We start from the raw sequence: 22002 nt of genomic DNA, 5'->3' as shown, positions 1-22002 counted from the left end.
TCCTAGCTCTGGACAAGCTCAAGTTCTTCGGAAGTCTTCCTTTGCCCTGAATCCCCCAGACGACCACATGGCCGGCTACAACGTCTGCAAACGGGTCACCCGTGGCCCCTCCACCGGCTACATCGCTGACCTATGATTCTAGGGCCTTCTGAACCCTCCCTGTGACTTGGCTCTAGGAGGCTGCCAGTCGCCACGGCTGGGGCAGCCTCAGCCCACCCTGCCATCCCCCCATCCCCAGGCCACCCCCTGGCCCACATACCAGCCCAGTCAGCTTTTCTCGCAGGCCCCGGATGTCATCCTTGAGTTTCTGCTCCTTGATCCGCCACTCAGCCTTGTGCACCTCGCGGCTCAGGTCCCTCTCGGGCCCTGGCGAATGGCGATTGGCCTCCAGCAGCAACACTCGAAGTTCATTCAGGCTCCTGGCAGGGGCCAGTGAGGGGCACAGAAGAGCTAGTCAGCCCTGGCCCTCTGTTCCCACATTGTGGAGATTCTCCGGGTGCCTACAGACAGGCCACCCTGACAGGGACACAGCACCTGTGCCACGAGGGGCCGCTGTGGAAACATGAGGCATGAAACCAAGAGGGGCCAGATTTGGGGATGGGATGGTCAAGAGAACTGGGTCTCTTCCGGAATGTTTTTCAAGTTAAAAAAAAAAGAGAACAGGGGCCCCTGGGGGGCTCAGTAGGTTAAGCATCTGACCCTCGATTTTGACTCAGGTCATGATCTCATGGTTTGTGGGATCGAGCCCCATGTCCAGCTCTGTGCTCTCCCTCTCTCTCTCTGCCCCTTTCCTGCTCACATGCACACGTGCACTCTCTCTCTCTCTCTGAAAATAGATATATAAGCTTAAAAAAAAAGATAAAGAGAGAACAGAAGGTTTAATTAAAAAATAAAACAAGGGGCACCTGGGTGGCTCAGGCGGTTAAGCGTCCGACATCAGCTCAGGTCATGATCTCACCGTCTGTGAGTTCGAGCCCCGCATCAGGCTCTGTGCTGACAGCTCAGAGCCTGGAGCCTGCTTCAGATTCCGTGTCTCCCTGCCTCTCTGCCCTTCCCCTGCTCATGCTGTGTCTCTCTCTCAGAAATAAATAAAACATTAAAAAAAATAAAACAAAACAAATAAAACATTCTCCCAAGAGAGCTCATGTGGTAAGACATTCTTTTTTACTTTTTAAGATTTTTAAAAAAATTATTATTTAAAAAAAATTTTTTTTAATCTTTATTTTCGAGAGAGAGACTAGGGTTGGGAGAAGGGCAAAGAGAGAGGGAGACATAGGAATCTAAGCGGGCTCCAGGCTCCGAGCTGTCAGCACAGAGCCCAACATGGGGCCTGAACTCACAAACTGTGAGATCATGACCTGAGCCGGTCTGCCGCTTAATCGAGTGAACCACCCAGGTTCCCCTGCTTGCTACAATTTTTTAAAGTTTATTTATTTTAAGAGAGACAGTGACAGCACAAGCAGGGGAGGGACAGAGAGGGGGGGGAGAGAGAGAGAATCCCAAGCAGGCTCTATGCTGCCAGCACAGAGCCCGATGCAGGGCTCGAACTCACAGACCGTGAGATCACGACCTGCGCCGAAACCAAGAGCCGGGCGCTTCATCTCCCCAGGCACCCCAGCTCGTTATAATTTTTTTTTAATTTTTTTTTTTTCAACGTTTATTTATTTTCTTTGGGACAGAGAGAGACAGAGCATGAACGGGGGAGGGGCAGAGAGAGAGGGAGACACAGAATCGGAAACAGGCTCCAGGCTCTGAGCCATCAGCCAGAGCCCGACGCGGGGCTCGAACTCACAGACCGCGAGATCGTGACCTGGCTGAAGTCGGACGCTTAACCGACTGCGCCACCCAGGCGCCCCAACTCATTATAATTTTTAAATGGATTAAGAAATATTTTAAAATTTCTGCTTTAATTGATAACATGGCAAATACAGAAGCAATAAGCAAAAGCTGTGGGGGAATCCTCATCACCTTGAAGTGCTGAAAGGGGTGCGGGGACCAAGAAATTTGGGAACCACTCATCTTGCCTACAAGCTCTGCCTGGAGATCCGTGTCGAGAAGGATTCCGAGGCCGCATCTGAGCTCGGCGGGGGACTACGGCGGGCGCTGGCCATTGCCAGCCACCTGTCCCTCCCGCCCCGCCCCTGCCCTGCCTCTCAGGCAGGTGGAGCGGCGCCAGGGTCGGGGCCCGACGGGACCACAGCGCCCACGGCTAACTCACCGCTCCTTCCTGAGCAGCTCCTGGCTGATGAGGACCAGCTGGCCCGAGGCGTCGTGGGTCTTCTGGGACACGGCTTCCAGCTCAGCCTCCAGGCGCCGCTTCTCCTTCTGGAGGGTTTCCGCCTTCTTCTCTCCCGCCTTGCACTTCGCCTCCAGTGCTGAGGTCGGCCGGCAGGGAAAGCAGAGAGAGGGGCAGGATCGCCATGGGAATCTGTCCCACCCGGGGGGGAGGGGGGGGCGGCGAAGGCCCCGGGCAGGGAGCCGGGTTTCTCGGGGGGGGGGGGGGACCACACAACTCCACACACTCCACTGAGCGGGTCTCTCTCGTCCTGCAGAGCCGGGCAGCAAGGGGCCGAGGGGGCAGCTGCACAAAGCAGGCCACGGCCCCAAGCACAGCAGCGCAGGCCCTTCGGGGCCGGGGGAGCGGTCCGCCCTGCCCGAGACAGGACCCGGGCGCTTACGACCGTGTCCTGGACGAGGGAAAGCAAAATCTTCACCTTAGCCTTCCTTGGAGGGGTCTGAGGTCAGCTGACCTTGGCCGGGACCAATGAGGCCACGTGAACGTGGTGGGAACTGGACAGAAGTGGGGGTGGGAACCACTCCCCAGGAGGGGGGCCGTCTCGTGGACACCACCACTGGCGTTCTGGTGGGAGAAGCAGGGCCGGTTCACGAAGTCACCAATTCCAGACCCCTGCCTCTCCCCGGGCTCCCCCTCTGTCCTCGTGTCCTCTGTGTCTCGTCCCCTGCCGCGGCCGGCATCCTTCCCCCGGAATCTGAAATCCTGGTACTTCAGCTAGAAAGGCTCCGGGGGCAGCAGCCACTCTATCTTTGTCACCCATGAAATGGTCCTCAAGACCAGAGAGCAACCTGGTGGAGTTCACTGAGAGAACACGGAGAACTGGCTCCGGGGGAAGAGGCCGGCCGGGGTCCTTCGTTGTCTCATGGACACTGTGGGGGCCACACCGGCCCTCTCACCGCGGCTCAGGTGCAAACCCAGTGCGGGTGGACTGGCCCATGGTGCCCTCTCAGGGCAGAACGGGGGAGGGCGCCCTGACCCAGGAGCCAACCCACTCCACGCCCGACCGGCTGAGGCCCCCCCCCCCCCCCCCGTGAAAGCCCCCCCCGCACCTGCCCTGCAGGAAGGAGACTTACCACTTACTTGGGCCCTGAGCATCTCGGTTTGGGACATCAAGGCTACCACCTCTTTGTCCCTTTTGTTCAGCTTGTCCTGCAGGCCTAGGGGAGGAGGGAGAGACAAGGGGTCTGTCTGCAGTGTTCCAGGTGCAGGGGCGGAGGGGGTGGCCTTCCCGCGAGAACCCTAAAACGAGGCCAGAGCTGGCCTCCAGGGTCCAAACGCTCCCCCACACCAGCCCTGTCTCCGGGTAACCCGCTCTGGGTAAGAGACTCCAACACTGCGTGGTCTCCGGCCACTTAACTCTCAGAGTCTCGGTTTCCTCGAGTGAGGAAATTGGGGTCCTGGTACCCATGTCACCCAGTCGTGTGGGTTCGGATACTGGATAGCCTCAGAGCAGTGCTAAAAAAGATAATCTATGGAAAGCGCAAGAAACATTACATTTCTGTGCGCTACTTTATAAATGTAATGTAATGCCAATATAAATACCAATAGGATTTTAGTTCTTAAGGAACTAAATCAGCTGATTCTATTTTTGTTTTTGTTTTTTTAATTTTTTTTAATGTTTATTTATTTTTGGGACAGAGAGAGACAGAGCATGAACGGGGGAGGGGCAGAGAGAGAGGGAGACACAGAATCGGAAACAGGCTCCAGGCTCCGAGCCATCAGCCCAGAGCCCGACGCGGGGCTCAAACTCACGGACCGCGAGATCGTGACCTGAGCTGAAGTCGGACGCCCCTGAGCCGACTGAGCCACTGAGGCGCCCCTCTATTTTTGTTTTAAAGCTTATTTATTTATTTTGAGAGAGAGCGAGAGAGAGAGAGGGCACGGGCACTCACACGCACGAGTGGGCGGGGGCAGAGAGAGAGAGGGAGACAGAGAATCCCAAGCAGGCTCCGGGCTGTCAGCACAGAGCCTGACACGGGGCTTTACGTCACGAACCGTGAGATCATGACCTGAGCTGAAATCAAGAGTGGGATGTCTGACTGAGCCACCCCAGGGGCCCCCAGATTAGCTGATTCTAAAGTCACCTGGACAATAAGCAAGACTAGCCAAGAGAGTCTGGCAAACACTTCTTCAAGGAGTTAAACACAGAGATGCCATATGACGTAGCAACTCGAAGGTGCACACCCCCCAAAGAACTGGAAACAGGCGCTTGCAAAGCACCTGCACATGTGTGCTTACAGCAACGCGACTCACAATAGCCAAAGGGTGGAGACAGACCAAACATCCACCAACAGGCGGATGGATAAAAAGTGTAGCGTATGACGGCATATTACTCAGCCGTAAGCAGGAATGAACCTGGAATACAGTATGCTAAGTAAAAGTAGCCAGACATAAAAAGCCACATATTGTAGGATGCCTTCTAAATTTTTTTTAATGTTTACTTATTACTTTGAGAGAGAGACAGAGCGTGAGCAGGGGAGAAGCAGAAAGAGAGGAAGACACCGAATCCGAAGCAGACTCCAGGCTCTGAGCTGTCAGCACAGAGCCCGACGCGGGGCTCGAACTCACGGACTGTGAGATCGTGACCTGAGCCGAAGTCGGATGCTTAACTGACGGAGCCACCCAGGTGTCTCGGGATGCCATGTATGTCGATATCCAGAATGGGCAAATCCAGACAGAAAGCAGACTAGTGGCTGTCCGAGGCTGGGGAGTGACTGATAATGGGTATGGGATTTCGTTCTGCAGAGATGAGAATGATTTGGAACTAGACAGAGGTCATGGTCGCACAAGACCGTGAATGTACCGAATGCCCACTGAATTGCTCACTTTAAAACAGTTAATTCTATGTTAATGTTGCATCAGCTTAAAAAAAAAAAAAAAAGAAAGAACAGGCAAAAAATTTTGAAAAAGCAGAGCGGGAAAGGCGAGGCTTGCGGTCATGATGATATAAATAAAGCTTCAATAATTAAAACCTTATAGAACTGGCCCACGAACAGACAGGTTACTAATGGAATAGAAGGACCAGAAATAAAGTCAGTTATATAAAGGAATTTGAAGGTGGTAAGATTAGTAATTCGAATCAGTGGAGAGCTTGAAATGAGGTTTTCAAAACTGGTAGTAGGACAAATAGGTATTTGGGAGAGAAAAATGGTTCCTCCTTCACACCTTATAGAAGGATGAATTCTAGGTGGACCAGAGATTTGAGCAGAGAAAATGAAACTAAAGAAGTACTGGAAGAAACCACGGGATGCATTTTAAAAATAAGAAGCCCAGAAGCCAAAAAAGAAAAGACTGACTTTTAAATGATTTATTTATTAAAAAAATTTTTAACGTTTATTTATTTTTGAGAGAGAGAGTGAGTGCAAGCGGGGGGACAGGGGGGCGCAGAGAAAGAGAGAGAGAGAGACAAAGATTTTGAAGCAGGCTTCAGGCTCTGAGCTGTCAGCACAGAGCCCAAAGCGGGGCATGAACTCACGAGCCACAAGAGCATGACCTGAGCCAAAGTCAGACACTTAACCGGCTGAGCCACCCATGTGCCCCTATTTATTTTTATTTTATTTTTTGAGAGACAGAGAGAGAGAGAGAGAGAGAGAGAGAGAGAGCCCATGTGCACACGTGAGCAGGGGAGAGGCAGAGGGAAAGGGAGAGAATCTTAAGCAGGCTGCACACCCAGCACAGAGCCTGATGTAGGGCTCAATCTCACGACCCTGGGATCGTGACCTGGACCGAAATCAAGAGCCAGCAGCTTAACTGACTGAGCCACCCAGGTGCCCCAGAAAAGACTGATTTGAAACAAATCCGCACGGCACATACGACCCTGAGAAAAGTCCAAAGACAAACCACAAATGGGGAAAGGAATGTTTGCAATGTCGTACATAGTTTGTAAAAATCAACAGAAAGATGAACAACCCGCGAGGAACAACACGGGCAAAAGACGCCAAGTGGAACTGGAAAGGAAGCTTCGCTCACAATAAGAGAGAGGCAAGGTGACGTTATCTCACGGGAGAACCACTCGGACTGGCAAAGGTCACAAAGTCTGATGAAGTTTGTTGGCGGTAAGGCTTGTGGGGAAACACACTTTGAACCACAGCGTTTGGGAGTTAAAACCGTTGGAGACCCAAAGAGGGGAAGGTAATTCACTGAAGCAGTGTTGACAATAGACAAAGACTGGAAACCGTTGATAAGAACGGCCTCCAAGATGCGGCATCATTAAATGCAAAGGAGAAAGGGGGGCTGGACAGCAGGGAGGCGTGGCACCATCCGGTACTTACGGGTTTGGATGTGCATAAACGTGTCTGGAAAGTAAACTGAGGTTGGCCAACGCGGTGCCTTTAGGGAGGGAACTCCGGCAATGCGGAGGGGGGACAGGGGTGGGGGGAGGCGGTGAGCAGAGGGTGGGCAGATGATGTAAAACAAAAAGCCCAGGGTCCCACCCAGCCCAGCAGCCACTCACCCTCCACAGTCTCCTTCATCCTGACCTTCTCCCCTGAAATGTCGTTGGACTCGATCATCTGAAAGAAGGCTCTGGTAAGAGGGATTCTTGGCCCCTGCCCCTGCCCCTGCCCCAGCCGGCCCACCTCACCCCTACACAGGGTGGCTCTCAGGGACTTGGTACGGTGGCAAGGAGCAGAGATGTTCTCGGTCCTGCCTCCCTGACAAGAGAGGACCCCCGCCTGCCCGCAGCGCCCCCGAAGGCTGTTTGTGCAGCTTCCGTGTGAACACCTCCCACTCCTTCCTTTGTTGAAAACGTCTATTATATTAAACAGATGTCTCCTTCCCTGGGACGCCCACAGAGATTAGTCCTGGAAGTCTATTTCCATCACCTTCCAGAGGCAAAATCCCAGCCTTGGTTTCCACCCGTAAAAGAAGCATCGGCTGTCCGAGGGCGGCCCCGGGGCCAGCTCCCGAGGAACTTTAATAAATGCTACTTTTTAATAATAAACCCAGAAACCAAAGAAGAAAAGACCAATTAAGAAAAAAAAAAAATCTGAATGGCAAACATTAACAGGCTCCCCACGGCTTCTTGGAAAAAAGTTTTCAGCCTCCTGCCCAAGCAGGCTCTCCTCTGAGCATGCTGTCTGCCAGTCTAACACTGTGGATCAGACGGGCCCAGAGCTGAGCAGGCAGTCACCTCCATCAACCTGCCGCTCATACTTCTGCTCATACATCCCCAAGCCCCTTTTTAAGTCTCAGCCCATTGTCTCTGCACTGAAACCTCTGCATCTGGGAGTCATGTGGGTCCCGGCCAAGGCCCCAGCTGTGTGGAAATGAAGAGAAGGGCCTTGCTGAGATCACCGCCCACTCCTCGGCCTAAGGTCTGTGACCGAGAGGAAGGGGCTGTCCTCTGGAACCACAGCAGTCTGAAACCTCCTCTGCTACAGGAGTCCAGTTGCTGGGGTCCCAGGCCTGACTACCCCTGCTCTGAGAAGGCAGTGAGGCCATTTGCACACAAGCTGCTCAGAGACTGTTCCTTTTCTCTCTGCCCAGGATCCTGGGACAGCACTTGCTAAAACAGTCCCTCCCTGGGAGAAAGGGGGCAGAAAGGCTGCCACCCTGGGAGGACAAGGCATCATGCAGGCAGGGCTCCTTTTACGAGAAAGGTATCCTGTTCCTTGAAACTCCCAAACACTTCCTTATTGCTGGAAGGCTAACTTCTAGTTCAAAGGCACAAGGGGAATCAGAAGCTCGCGAAGCCCCAGGGCCCGTATGAAGGCAATGACCATGCTGCCAGCTGTCCTTCGGGTAGGGTTTGACTTTTGTCATCCTGGGCACCCTTTGTTGGCCTCCAGCTGTGGGGCTGGACTTGACCTCTGCCTCTGGTGGGCGGGAAACCCTGGGAAAGTTTCTCCGTCTCAGCCTTGGTTTGCTCATCTGTGAAACAGAGCGAACGCTGACCTAGCAAGAGTTAAGGTGAGAAAAGGCAACGTCGGTCCTGACCCCCCTCCACCTCCCAGCGCCCACTCTGGAGGCCCCCACACTGTGGCCGCTGGACGGCTGCTCGGGCTCATTAGGACTGGCGAGAGGGAGCCACCCGCAGCTCGGGTCACCTGGGTCGGCATTAGGGTGGGAGACGGGACACCCCCCCCCCGGGGACAGGCAGAGCTCGAGCCCCACGGAGCTCCCGGCTGCTGGCTCCTGGGGGAGGGCCGAGAGCCTGCGCAGTAGGACACGTGTGGGAGACGCAGAGACCCGGGGATCGGGAGGAAGCCTGTGCTCTGTGCTGGGGTACGCACCTCTGCAGGCCTGGGCTGCGGGGACCCAGCCAGGTCAGCTCAGACCACCTCGGGTCCCCACGGTCACCCTGCACTACTGATGGAGGCACGAGAGGTGCCCTCCGTTCTCGCCCGGGCCTGGCTGGGAAGAGGGGGCCGGCCGACACCGGGGCCCCCGTGACTGTGGGGGCTCCCCCCGCCCTCCCCGCCCCCTCCCGCCCGGCAGGAGAGGCGGCCGCCTACGTTGCCGTGCTGGGATGAGCGCAAGGACTCCACGGCCTGCAGTCTGTTCTCGGCAACCAGAAGCCTCTCCCGCAGCCTCTCGGCCTCCTGCTTGCTCTGGGCTTCCGACCGCTGGAGCAGCTCGTGGTCCAGCATCTTCTTCTCGGCCAGGGAGATCTGCTCCTTGAGGAACTCGATGGCCTGCGCCTGGCCCCGGTACTCCGCGTCCAGCTTCTCCAGCTCGTGCACCCGCAGCTCGGCGTCGCGGCGCTGGTCCTGGGCCTCCTGCAGCTCCAGCCGGTGCTGGCTGGCCTGCACCTCCAGCTGGGCCTGCCAGTGCTGCCGCAGCCCCGCCAGCTCCTCCTGGGCCTCCTGCAGCTTCTGCCGCAGCCCCTCCTTCTCCTTGACGTGCACGGCGGTCTCAATGTCGTGCTTGGCTCGCAGGTTGCCCAGCTCCAGCTGGTGCTCCATCTTGATGCCCTCCATGACGGCCTTCAGCTCCCCAATCTCCTTCTGCTGGGCCCCCGGGCCCGAGTTCAGGGTGGCCTTGAGGTCCTCCAGGGACTTCTGGTGGTCCGAGGCCAGCGAGTCCAGCTTGGACTTCCAGTTGTCCATGAGCCCCATGTTCTCGCTGGTGGCCTGCTGCACCTTGGCCTTGAGGTCCACCACCTCCTGTGCGTACCTCTCGTTGGCCGCCCGCAGCTTCTCCACCTCCGCCTGGTAGGCCCGCAGGGCCTTCTCGTATTTGTCCCGCAGCACGCCGCTCTCCCTCTGGTGCTCCTTGCTGGCCGACAGCAGCCGCTCGCGCAGCCTCAGGGTCTCGGCGGCCTCGGGGTGGTCGGCGGGTGGCGGGCCCGAGTGCAGCAGACATTGCTGGAGCTCCTTGATCTCGCCGCGCCGAAGGCTCAGCTCCTCTTCCAGCTGCAGCACGCGCGACTTCTCGGCCACCGTGGTCAGCTACCGGGGAGAGAGGGAGACCGAGGTCAGCGGGCCGGCGGGAGGGCGAGGGGCCGTGGCCGGAGCAAGGACGGACCCCGGCCCCGCGGGGGAGGTTCGTGGAGGGGAAGGGCGCCCACCCCGCCTGGGCGTCCCAGCCTCCGGAAGGACTCCCTGGGCTTGCGGCCCTGTGATTCTGGGACGGGACGGTCCCCGCTGCCCTTGGTGGCTTGGGACACATCAGTGGTTAAAAGAAACCACTTGTTGGAGGTTCTGGCTTTCTTTAGGAGGGAATTTTGCATTATCTGGCAGCCGGATGGGTCGATTCGTGGAGGGGCTGGCCAGAGAAGGGTCTGGTTTAATTCAGGCGGTACAAAGTTAATGCTCCCAGACCCACCTCCTGATGGAAAACTGAGATCAGAGGCTCCGTCTTCCAAGAACCCATTTGGATCACGACAGTGGTCATGGATTTGGAAACAGTACATTCATCGACACGTTTTAAGTCTTTCGCTAACTTAAAACTGTTTCTGAAGGTGACCTGTAGTTCAATAAATCTGCTTTTGTTTTTATAATCAGGCTGAACCCTAGATCAAGGCGCCTCAGTGTGGGGGGCTCCAGCCTGTCAACCGTGACTGGGTCGGTTTCTGCAGGCAGAGCCTCCATGCACATATGTGTGTGTACCACACGAGCACGTACGGTCACCCAGCAATGGCCAGGGTATGCAAAGGGACCCGTGTGTGTCTCCAGACTCCCCCCGACACACACACACACTCGCGTGCCGAGGCGGGCCTGCAGAAACCGACCATGGCTCGCCCCACAGCCCTCCTTGCTCAGATGGTTTGAACTAATCACTGCTAGCTGGCTGTTTAGCTCCACTGCCGGAACCGCAGCTGGGCTGGGCTGGCCAGCTGTTTGGACGTGGGTACCTGCACAGGGGGCCCAGCCCCGGGAAAGGTATGGTGGGCACCGAGGGGCCAGCTGGGCCCAGAACCCGGACCTGGGCCTTGGCAGGACCTCCCCCTTGCTCCAGCAGACATTTCCCTAGTCTGCTGTATCTCACCAGCCCCACCCTGGGTCTGACACAGAACCTCACGCCCTATGGACACCTCCACTCCCCAAAAGCCCCAGGTCCTTCTGTCTGGCCCCTCCTGCAACCACAGTTAAGATCCCCTAGGGGGCGCCCGGGTGGCTCAGTCGATTAAGCGATTAAGCTTCAGCTCAGGCCATGATCTCAAGGTGCGTGAGTTGGAGCCCTGCAACAGGCTCGCTGCTGTCAGTGAAGAGCCTGCTTTGGATCCTCTCTCACTCAAAAATAAATAAACATAAAAAAAAAAAACAAAAAAAACCCTAGGCTAGAGAAACTTTGGTCTGCAGCCCCCTGACCGCCCGCCTTCCTCAGCCTCCCCAGCCCAGGGAGAAGGGAGGTGGCCCATACAAGGGGCAGGACATTCCCGAGAGGCACCCCATTTCTGAACATGACAAAGCCTTGCTGTGGCAGCACATGGGGCAAGTGGGGGGGGCGGGGTCTCACAGGACATTCCCAGCCAGTGGGACCCTGAGCCGGGGCCCGAAGTCCCGGACAATCAAGACCCCCTGCTCCCCAACGGGCGTCACATGGCAATGGGGTGGAAGGGTTCCCAAGCCTCGACTTCCCTCCTAGAAGGGGCTCAGAAGGCAAAACAATGAGGAAAGCAGCCAAAGACAGAGAAAATAATAAAACAGAGAAGCCGAAGGAGGCGTGATGGGGCCGGAGGGCGGTGTTACCCTGTTGTCGGCTAGTTCCCGGAGCAGACGCTCGGCCTGCGCCTTCTCCAGTAGCAGCCTCTGTTCCAGCTCCCCAATGCGCGCGTGCTCCAGCTGCGTCTGGGTCTGGTCCACCCGGGGCGGGTGGGGAGGCGGGCCAGGGGAGAGGAGTACAGGGCAGAGGAAGCCAGAGGAAGAGAGAGAAAAAGAGAGAGAGAGAGAGAGAGAGAGAGAGAGAGGCGGCGTCATCTTCCGTGAACAAGACAGGAGAGCGGGTCAAGGAGAGAGGGTGGCTCCGGGACAGAGGAGGTCTGGGGAGGGGACTGGGCTGGGTGGGTTTCATGGCAGAGGAGGGGCTGCCGCAACCCCGCCCCAGCCACCCTGCCCCTGGAGAGGGTGGCAAGAGGGCCCCGCGGTTCCTGCCGTGCTCCCCAGGTGGTCAGTCCTTCCCCTGGTGGCTCTGGGGAGGGGTCCCAGCCTCCTCGCGCTCCCCATCGGGCTACTGCTCATTTTAGGCACAGGATCCTGCACACGGGAGGCCCTCAGGATGGATGTGTCAGCAAATGAACCCAGGACTCCTGGCCCCGGGGGCCTGAGTTGAAAGTATAGGAACCAATCCAATGGGAAGGTTTTAAAAAAGTCTCTCTACCCCCCTCGCAAGGCCCTGCTTCCTGCTGCCCTGCCCAGAGCCCGGAGGGTCAGTGCCCACCCCCGGGGGCCCCGCGGAGGAGGCCCGGTCTCCCAAAAGCACCAGAATGCTTTTGCCCTAGCTTCACAGGCCAACAAAGCCCGACGTTCTGAGGGCATCCAGCCTGGCATTTGGGTTTCCTCTAACAGATCTGCGAGGGTGGCAGGGGCCAAGGGTGCCGGCTCCAGGGCCCCCGGGGCAATCTGGAGACCCAAGTTCATCGTGGGGAGAAGCCAGAGAGTCCTCCTCAGCCTCCCCCATCCAGGAGAAGCAGTTTAAGGCCAATCTGTGTGGCCATTCCGACGAGGCGGGAATTGGCCACACACACGCCCGTCTCTGGCAAGGGTGACGGGGACAGTGTAAACCCATCTGAGAAACACGCTTGCCATTCATACAGAGCTAGAGAGATGTTAACGTCCTCTGGCCTGTGATCTTATGTCTGCAAGTTTTCCTAAAGGAACAAGTGAAAAAGTACTCTACTCTCTCTCTCTCAAAGAGGGCGGCAGGCCACAGCGCTAACGAGCAGCCATGCTCCGTCTCTTCCAGAAAATTACAGGCTGACCGTGGTGTCTCCGGGGCCTCGCGCCCACCCTCCTCTCCCACAGAGGCTGGGCACCGCCACTCTGCCCGGGACCCACGCTAGGTGGCGCATGCCTGGTGGCTCCACATTTCAAGGCAGCTTTACTTGGTGCTCCCAACAGGACTCCCCACACCCCCCACCCAGCCCCATCAACCACTTTCCCAACTTCTAGACTCCTGGTCTGCGGGTTGGGGTCTCCATGGAGGCACAGGGGGGTCCAGTGTAATTGCTTCAGATGCTTGTTTAAGATAAATGCAACCACCGGACCCCGGAGGGCGGAAAATAGCCTTAGAGGCTAGATTTTAGGTGGGGTGAAGGACCTGGTCTTCCATCTGCTCTGGGGACACCGGGCAGGGTGGGAGGAGCGAGGCCACCACGTTCCCGCTTGTCACTCGCGGGTCCCCTGGAGTCGATGGTCGTAAAGCTACGGTCAAGCTGCGCGAGGCGGTGCAGGGGTGGCTGCGACTTTTGTCTGGTGCGCTAACTTTAGAACCCAACCCCCGCATAAGGGGCGTCTCAGCTGTCTCCCCGTGTCACAGGAGGGAGCGGCGACTCCAGAGTCAGAGCCTCGGGTGCAGAATCACACAACTCTGGCAGGCCCACAACTCAGACGCCCCAGATGTCAGGACAGGTGTCTTTTCCCCTGAGCCGGCCTCACCCCATGGGGGGAGACACAGATTTCTAGCAGCAACATGGGCCATCGAAGGAGGGTCCTGAAGTCGGGGACTCCCACTTCCTGCCGCAACTCAAATCCGGGAGCTCAGCCAAGCCTTACCCACGCCCTGTACTTGTAGCTCGTCTTCCCCTCGCAGACCCTGTGTCCGCACCTTTGCGAGGCACAGAGCCACCGCCTTGGGGTACCCCTCGGGTAACTGAGGCCTGGAAACGTTCTTTAATGGGGGGAGCAGATTCCCCACCTGCCCTGGGGGCTCCCGAAGGTCAAAGGCACACATCACCGCTCGTGACCTTCTCTGAGGTCTCACACAGCACAAATCAACAAAGAGGTTCTGAGTTCCTAAGCCCGGCCCTTAGTGTTACCGTGCGCTTCCCATGCAAGTGAAAAGTAACTAGCAAAATCATAACACGAAACCCCTGGATGATTGAACCACCACCACCAAACCCCAAGAAGGTCACGTCTAAGGCGGCTACCCGACGTCCCCACTCAGGAGGCAGCACATTTCCCTGATGCAAGGTGGCAAAGATCTGTTCCAGAACCGTAAGACACGTCCGCAACCCATGGCCTGGGGTCGCCACCCTGGGAGAAGCACTTCCCCGCACTCCTGACCTGTTCTGGCAGCGGGGACATAAGGGTGAGCGAGACAGAAAGGGTCCCGGCCCCTGCAGGGCACCCATCGCGGGGAAAGACGCAAACAATGCAGCACTACTGACCAGGCTCCGGGTTGTGGTCGGACCCGGGGACAAGGCACCGGGCAGGGGGCACAGGGGACGGAGGGAAGAGCAGAGAGGCAGAGGTGGCCTCTCTGAGATACAATTAGAGGCGAGGCCTGAAGCAGAAGCAGGAACCAGCACACGGAGAAGCTCAGAGGCAGAGCTGGGGGCGTCAGAGCAGCTCAGTGCCTGGAGCACAGGTGCACAAGGCCTGGGTCCAAGCGTCTTCTCTGGGCCACCCTGAAAGAGCCTCGGCTTATCTGGGGCCGTGGATCCGGACGGGTGACCAGGGAAGGGGCAGGGTCTGGTCTACCTTTTCAAGAGATTCGGACAGATGTCTGTGGTCTACTTTAAAAATAACACGAGAGAGGGCTGGGGGTGGGGGTAGCTAGGGTAAGACTGGCCGTGAGTTGATAATCACTGAAGCCCGCTGACGGGCGAATGAACCTACTTATGTAGGTTCAAACTTTCCCACCGTTAAAAATCGAAAGGCTGTAGCAGCACCTGGGCGGCTCAGTTGGTTGAGCGTCAGACTCCTGATTTCGGCTCAGGTCATGATCTCACGGTCCGTGAGTTCGAGCTCCACATCGGGCTCTGTGCCGACGGCACGGAGCCTGCTTGGGGTTCTCTCTCTCTCCCTCTGCCCCTCCCCGCTCATGCTGTCTCTCAAAACAAATCAATGAACCTTAAAAAAAAATTTAACAAGCTAGGGTGTCTGGCTTCAGCATGGAGAATGGGCAGTGGAAGAACACGGGAGGAGACATAAGTGCCAAGTCGGGGTTGGTGCACTTGTCCAAGGCGAGGTGCTGTGGCCTGGCCCGGGTAGGTGGCCGCGGGGAAGAAGGTAATTTCAGAAGCAAGGTCAAGGTCAAGAGGACTGTTTGACGGAGAGATGAGGGAAAGAGAAGATTCAAGACGAATCAGCCGTGGGCCCAACTGCTGAGCTGGGTATCGGAGGGCATGGGGGGCAGGAACACACAGCACGTTTGGGACGCTCTACTGGCTTGAACGTCGTCCCCCCACATCTCACATTCACCCGGAACCTCAGAATGGGACTCTGTTTGGAAGGTCTTCCCGCATGTGGTTAGTGAAGAAGAAGTCATCCTGGATCTAAGGTGGCCCCAAACCCAGGGACTGGTGTCCTTATAAGAAGGGCCAAGCCAGAGACACGGGAACACGCAGGGACGAGGGCCATGCGGCGACAGAGACAGTGACGCGGTCACAAGCCGAGGAACGTCGAGGGCTGCCAGTGACCCTACCAGAGCTGGGAGCGAGGCACGGAACGGATTCTCCCTCAGAGCCTCCGAGGGAAGCCAAGCCTGCCAATCCCTTGATTTCAGACTGCTGGCTTCCAGAACAGTGAGAGAGTATGTCTGTGTTGTTTTCAGCCACCGAGTTGCAGTCATTTGTTACAGCCGCCCCAGGAAAATGCTGCAGGTGGCGGGCGCCCCCTGCTCCTGGCGGAGATGGCCAGTAGGCACGCCGGTGTGGAGCTCGGGGGGAGACCGGAGGCATCACGGGCTCACAGAGGACACAGACTGACACGGACTGGAAGGTCTCAGGGGCAGCGCAGACCGAGGGGCGAACGGGCCCTTGGACAGGCCAACATTTAGATCAGGAAGGAGGCTAAGAGGCTGGAACTGGGGAGTGAGGCCAGGAGGGGGACAAGCAGAGAGAGGGGGTGACAGCTGGAGGGAGACCAGGAGTTCGCAGGAATGTTCTGGGTTTTATTTTTGACTCTTAAGATGGGTGGGGATGAGTGGAACGTTGGGACCATTTGTGTTATGGTCGTCACGAATAAGATCATAACAAAAGCAGCAGCAAGGCGACTCCAGTGCCCCTTTGACTGTTGCTGTCTATTACTGTCCCTCCCTGTGTCCCCCACTTGGAGCTGTAGTATCAGCTGAAGGGGGGGTGGCCAGGAGTCACACAGTGAGAGAGAGACACACACACAGACGTGCAGCCTGAGCACGAGTCAAGCAAGAGAAGAGGGAAGTCCCTGAGCAGAGAAGAAAAGGGGTTGGCTTGGCTCCTGAGGCTATTTCTTGCTTTGCGTCCTTGAACTGCTGGTGACACTTCCCTGTAGCCTTCGAAGTGAGCAGGGGTCTCTGTCCCTTGCGACCACGGGCGCTTTTGCCAGAAGCCCACCCCAACTCCTGCAAGAGGGCAGCCGCCCAGCAGGAAAGCCAGCCAGACGCAACCACGCGACCGGTACCCTTGGCTAAGAGGGAGACGTACAACAGATCGTCCTAACGCCAGGCTGGGGCTCCTACATCGGGGCTGCACCCCAACATCCATCCTTTAAAAAGGCTCAGGCAACAAAATCTGCTCCCAGAGGGGCAGCTGGCAGTGACCCTATACAGATCACACATGTCCCTCCCGATGAGCAAACTGAGGCCCAGGAAGGGAAGAGGCTGTCCAAGGTCAGTTAGGGCCCGGCCAGCGTGGGGAGGACTGAATCACTGTCCCCTGCCCCATCCGACAGCTCCAGGAGTCCTCGTCCCTTGTCGCCTCCCAGGAAGCAGGGAGGACCAAAGCAGCGAGCCATTCCTGCCCGCCCAACTGTGGCCTCGTGAGCCCCGAGGTCTCCGCACAGTGTGGTGAGGAGAGCTGGGGCGGCGGGGGACGTTTACTGACTGATGGGAGCATCCCCTGTCCCTCAGCTCAGGAGGGTGTGGAATGGAGGGCGGAAGGTTCACCTTTGCCCAGACCACCCGTCCAGCAGTTGTAACTGAGGTGCCATCACTGGTCATCCTTATGGGCTGAGCTCAGGAACCAGGAGTCCTGGGTCCTGGTCCCAGGGGCTGCTGCCTTGCCCCGTGCCTGGGTGACAACCTTTGGCTTTCTGAGGCTGTCTGGCCATCTACAAGTTCTGTGACTCAACAGCAAGCTACCCCCAGCCAAAGTTTCACCTGGAATCCAAGAACCCAAGGGATACCTTTTAGGACTATTGTCCAACAAAGAAGGGACAGGGGAGTCCAGCCACTATGTCCTCAGGCCTCATCCTGGGGATACTCAGTTCATCCCGCCCAGGTGCAAAACAAAAGGAACCACGGCCCCTCTGGGGCTCCTGGAGCTGAGCCACCCCGCCTCTGACACCCAAGTCTCTTGTGACCTGCCCCCTCCCCATTCTCCCAGAGGACCCTCCTGGGTTTCTCTCCCCACATGCCCCCAGCCCCCTCCCAAGGGGCCAGAGTTGCTGCCTGGACCTCAGGACCATCTGCCCTGCGAGGGCTGGGCCGGGGTTGCGGAGAGAGGCAGGGAGGGGCGGTCCTCTGGCCATTACCTCCAGGTCTCCCTTGGTGATGGATTCCTCCTCCACTCGGAACTGCAGATCCTCCACCTTCCTGCAGGGGGAGACGGGGCTGAGCGCGCGTCGCCCAGAGCGGTGGGCTTCGCCCAGTGACGGCAGAGATGGGCGAGGCCACCAGGTGCTCAGACCCCGCAGAAGGCACTGTCCCAGGGTCATGGCTGATGGGGGCAGAGCCTCCTGGAAAGCTCCGGGCCTCCCAAATTCCCACCGTGTGCTCTACTCAGAGGCCGCTGGCCTCTCTAAAATGGGGGTGTGGAAGCCAACGTCCTTCCTCCCTAGGGTGGCGGTGGGACCGGGCGGCAGAACAGGCTGTAAATGGAAGCACAGTGGCGCTGGGAACCTCACTGCCTACCGAACAGACCAGTCTGCAGGGACAGAGGGAAGCGGGGGGGGGGGGGGGGGTTCTTCCCCTGCCAACCTCATTCTCATCCCCTCCCCTCAAAATCGGCCAGGGCTGCTCCGTGATGAGGGCCCCCACTGCCCCGCTGTGGGCATTGGCAGGGACCCTCCGGGAGACACATTCACCCACCCACACGCCAAGACAGCACAGGGGAGACACAGACACGGTAACAGCTCACAAAGCTGCTCTTCCCGGGGCCTCCTGACAGCTCCCGGCATATGGGTGAGGAAATGGGGCCCAGAAAGGGCAAGAGACCTGCCCAAGGTCACCCAGCAGGTATAGGGCCCTGAACACAACCCCCGGGGCATCTTCAAGTTTTTATTTGTCAGCATCAGGCGTGTCGCCATGGCAACCAGATGTGTGGGCCCCGAGAACAGTCTCAGGCAGATATAAATAAACTCTTCTCTCTCCAAGTCAGACCGTAACAACAGCCTGTGGCTCACAGGCCTCGGCTGAAAGCCCAAACCCAGACCCAAGGCGAGGGCTGAGGGTGGGGGCTGCCTGAGGCGTGGGGGAGCGGAGGGAGCCACAGAAATCTGAATATCAGCCAGGAGACAGAAGCCCCGGGCCGGGAGAAGCCCTGTCCCCTGTCAGCTCTGTCCCATCGGGTGACCCAGGATCAAGTCAGGCCAGAGGCCCTACACCGAGGGAACCACAGTCCCGGCTCGTCACTGAGGCAGGAGGGAAAGAACCGCATCATCACCAGCAGGCCGGTGGCCTCAGGCGAATCCCTCGCCTGCTCTGAGCCTCAGTGTTTTCATCTGTGACACGGGGGCGATACCTGCCTCCTGGGCTCGTGGTAGGATTGAGAGAGACCTGGGACCAGGGAAAGCACTCAGCAGGGGGCTGACACCTCGAAACATGGTGCTTCTCTGAGCCTCAGTCTCCAGACGCAGACGAGCTGGGAGCCGAACACACAGCACACAGCCCAGAGGGGTGCTCCGTAATGTGAACTGGTCTGGGGCATGGGAGAACCCCTAGTTCAGCGAACCCCCCGCCCCCCCGCAGTCTGGATGGAGAGCAGCGGACAGACGTGGTGACTCCCAGGCGGGGCATTTCCCTCCAGCCTGCAGAGATGGGGATCATCACCCCACTTTGCAGATGAGGGGCAGGCCCGCGGGGCTCACGCCACTGGTTGGGGTGACACAGCCAGGGTGTGGCGGAGGTCCTGAGCCCGGGCTCCGCCTGGCCATCACTAACAAGGCCAAGAGAAGTGCCCCCCGGGACCAGGGCAGGGGTGGCACACACCTTCTCTCCTCCTCCAGCTGGTTGGACAGGTCTGCCTTCTCCTTCCGCACACTCTCCACGAGCAGCCGGGCCCGCTGCAGCTTCTCCTCTGCTTCTGCAACATACTGGGCCCCGAGCAAGGGCCGGGACGGGGTCAGCCTCCTCCCGGAACCAGGCTCCAGGTGGCAGAGGCCACTCCCGCCACCACCACGCCCCTGCCAGCTGGCCAGGCACAGACCGTGGGCCAAGCTGCGAGGGAGGAGGGCCCGGCTGAGTGCCGGGCATGGCAGAGGTCAGCTTCTGGCCCACCAGTCCCCAATCCCCTCCATGTCCCTCAACCCCTAAGGGTCTAAGACTCTGCTGTCTGCTAAAGGCCTCTGTGAGAGCCTGGCCTTAATGATTCCAGCACTTGAGGGTGGGGTGAGCCAGGCTCCAAACGGGGACGGGGACCCAGGAAGGATCTCTCACGCAGGAGACAAACATCTACATCAGGGAAGAGGAAACACTGGACAGCAGGAGACTCAAGGTTACGGGCAAGGGCTCGCCTCCCTGAAATCCAGCACGTGGAGCTACTTGAGGGCACGATCTGGAACATGGATGGTTGTAAACAAAAAACGTGTAGACGAGTATATTCAGACAAAGTAATTAATTGGAAATAACCTGAACAACTACAGGGGACGGGCTGCGTCGGTAAGGACACGGCCCATGATGGATGGCAACACAGCCGTTCAAACGGGGAAGAATTTTCCGTGACCCAGAAAACTCTCCCGCTATAGCAAGTCAGAAAGAGCACGATACACCCAGGTTCCGGATCCATCAGGAGGAGGAGGAGTCTTCGTATCCTCTGCACACCCCTGGTTGTCTCTGCATGAGGGTGACTCACAGAACTGGCCCGGGGAGGCTGCTGGCGCCCTCTGGGTGCCCCCACCGCCCCACCAGCCCAGCTACCTGCTCATGCTGGGCCTTGAGCAGGGCGATCTCCTTCTCCACTTCACAGATGTGGCTCGTGGCCTTGGCCACCTCGGCCCGCTCCAGGTCTCGCTCAGCCAGCAGCTGCTCGATGTGCTGCTGCTTCTCCTTCAGCGCCTCTTGCAAGGCAGTTGTGCCCGATATCTTGCGGGCATAACGCGAAGAGGTCTCCGTGAGCTGCAGGAAGGCGTGGGTGCAGGCAGGACTCAGGGATCTGGAGTACCATCCAGATGACAGCTGGAGCCCCTCAACTCCCAGGGTCCTGCTCCTCCCCGCCAGTGCCCTAGACAATCTACGCAGGGGGGAATTGTGATGTTTGAGATCCAAGGAACGCTCCCCAAATCTCAGGAGAGTCACGGCCTCTGACGGTCACGGCTCCTGGGCTCTGCCTCACGGTGGCCTCCCTCACCTGGACTGCATGCTCTGGAGACATCCTAGACCCCCAACCTAGACTGGGCTTGCACAGAAGACCCTCTGTCCAGTAGGGCAGCCTCACCTTCTCCCCTCACCCAGGGTGACTGTGGCAACCTTTCAACTCCCTGCTCTGCACCTGTATTACCTACCCTCTACCCATATCACTTGTCCTATATCCGTATGACCCTCCTTAACTCCCAGGAAAGGGGTTAGGCTACTGATAAATCAGTAACACAAAAATAACAATAAACGTAAATGGATCAATCTTCTCTATTAAAAGACATGGACTTTCATCTTTTTTTTTCTTTTTCTATGCCCAATGTAGGGCTTGAACTCATGACCCTAAGATCAAGGGTTACATACACTACTGAGACAGTCAGACACCCCTAAGCTTTCATCTTTGTTCAAAAACCCCACAGAGGGATGGGGCGCCTGGGTGGCTCGGTCGGTTAAGTGTCTAACTCTTGATTTTGGCTCAGGTCATGATCTCACGGTTTGTGAGTTCGAGCCCTGCATCGGGCTCTGTGTTGACAGCTTGGAGCCAGCTTAGGATTTTCTGTTTCAATCTCTCTTCCCCTCCCCCACTTGTGTTCCTGCTCTCTCTCTCTCAAAAATAAATAAACATAAAACAAAAAACAAAAAGCAAAAAACCAAACTCACAGAGGAATACTTGGAACCAGAGCAGGAGCAAGTCAGGGGTCACAGGCTCACCTGGCTCCTTCTGTCCCAACGCCCCCCCCCCCCCCCACACACACACCAGGTTAACCCTCCCCAGCTCCACCCTCACCAGTCCACTGCGGCTGGGCCGGCCCCCCACGGAGGAGGCCACCGAACTGACAGAGCTGATGGAAGAACTGCTGGGGCTGTGGGTCAGTGCCGAGACACCCATGGCCATGCGCTTGGTCTTCTTGGCCTTGGCAGGGCTGGTGGACGGGAAGCCGATGCGTATTACCTTGTGGATGGGGGCGAAGAGGCCAAATTTGGGCGGGCATTGGAAGTACCTGGGGAGGCAGGACAGACACACGCTGCCGTCATGGTCCCACAGCCTGGAGCCACCCCTAGCCTACCTGAGCAGAGAGGTTTGGCCTTGGGGGTCCCAGCACCCTCACCCCACGACCAATGGATGGGACTCCCAGAAATGGAATAACAGTGAGTACAGTCTGAGATTCTCTGCAGCCATAAATAGCCAGTGGGCATATTTTGGAGGGGAGGGGAATTATTGAGCACCCACTCTGTGCCAGTCCCTTTACATGAGTGCTATTTTCAATACCCCAATGAGTCTACTGTTATCCACATTTCACAGATGAGATTTAGGCTCAGAGAGATTAAGTAACTTGCCTGAAGTCACCCAGCTGGTTAAGTGGCAAAGCCAGGACAGGACCCCCCAGTCTTCTGGGTTTGGCTCCCTCACACCATTCAGTGCCCCCCCCCCCCAGCCATATCTACAGCCCCACTCTCATGACTGCCCCTGGGCTACCCCAGCTCCAAGGAACGCCACTGGCCCTCTGTGCACAATGCTCCCAGCACAGAGCAACAAAAGCCTGAAGGAGATGCCTTGGAGGTGGGGACTGAGGCTCCCAACCTGGCCCTGAATTCTGAGAGCAAGAGTGAGT

The 22002-nt window shown here is 57.6% G+C and overlaps 1 protein-coding gene across 3 annotated transcripts in view; it reads right to left on the bottom strand.

Annotated features, from left to right (window-relative positions):
• The window catches only part of CLIP2 (CAP-Gly domain containing linker protein 2), a 75001-nt gene that overhangs the window by 4750 nt on the left and 48249 nt on the right, over positions 1 to 22002 (bottom strand). For 2 of the 3 annotated variants that reach the window (XM_086692297.1, XM_086692299.1), the window contains 10 exons: positions 21177 to 21390; positions 19955 to 20152; positions 19028 to 19131; positions 17353 to 17413; positions 11431 to 11535; positions 8752 to 9687; positions 6750 to 6807; positions 3370 to 3453; positions 2219 to 2375; positions 260 to 419 (listed from right to left, as the gene is read on the bottom strand). In XM_086692297.1, coding sequence (XP_086548423.1) covers positions 260 to 419; positions 2219 to 2375; positions 3370 to 3453; positions 6750 to 6807; positions 8752 to 9687; positions 11431 to 11535; positions 17353 to 17413; positions 19028 to 19131; positions 19955 to 20152; positions 21177 to 21390 — 2077 coding nt within the window. The remainder of the gene's footprint in view (positions 1 to 259; positions 420 to 2218; positions 2376 to 3369; positions 3454 to 6749; positions 6808 to 8751; positions 9688 to 11430; positions 11536 to 17352; positions 17414 to 19027; positions 19132 to 19954; positions 20153 to 21176; positions 21391 to 22002) is intronic. The other variant, XM_086692298.1, reaches the window with a different exon arrangement.

The sequence above is a fragment of the Puma concolor genome, chromosome E3 (genome assembly GCF_028749965.1).
Source record: "Puma concolor isolate L17-30 chromosome E3, mPumCon1.1.hap2, whole genome shotgun sequence".
In the NCBI taxonomy this organism is placed as follows: Eukaryota; Metazoa; Chordata; class Mammalia; order Carnivora; family Felidae; genus Puma; species Puma concolor.
This window is presented reverse-complemented; position numbering and strand designations above follow the sequence as displayed.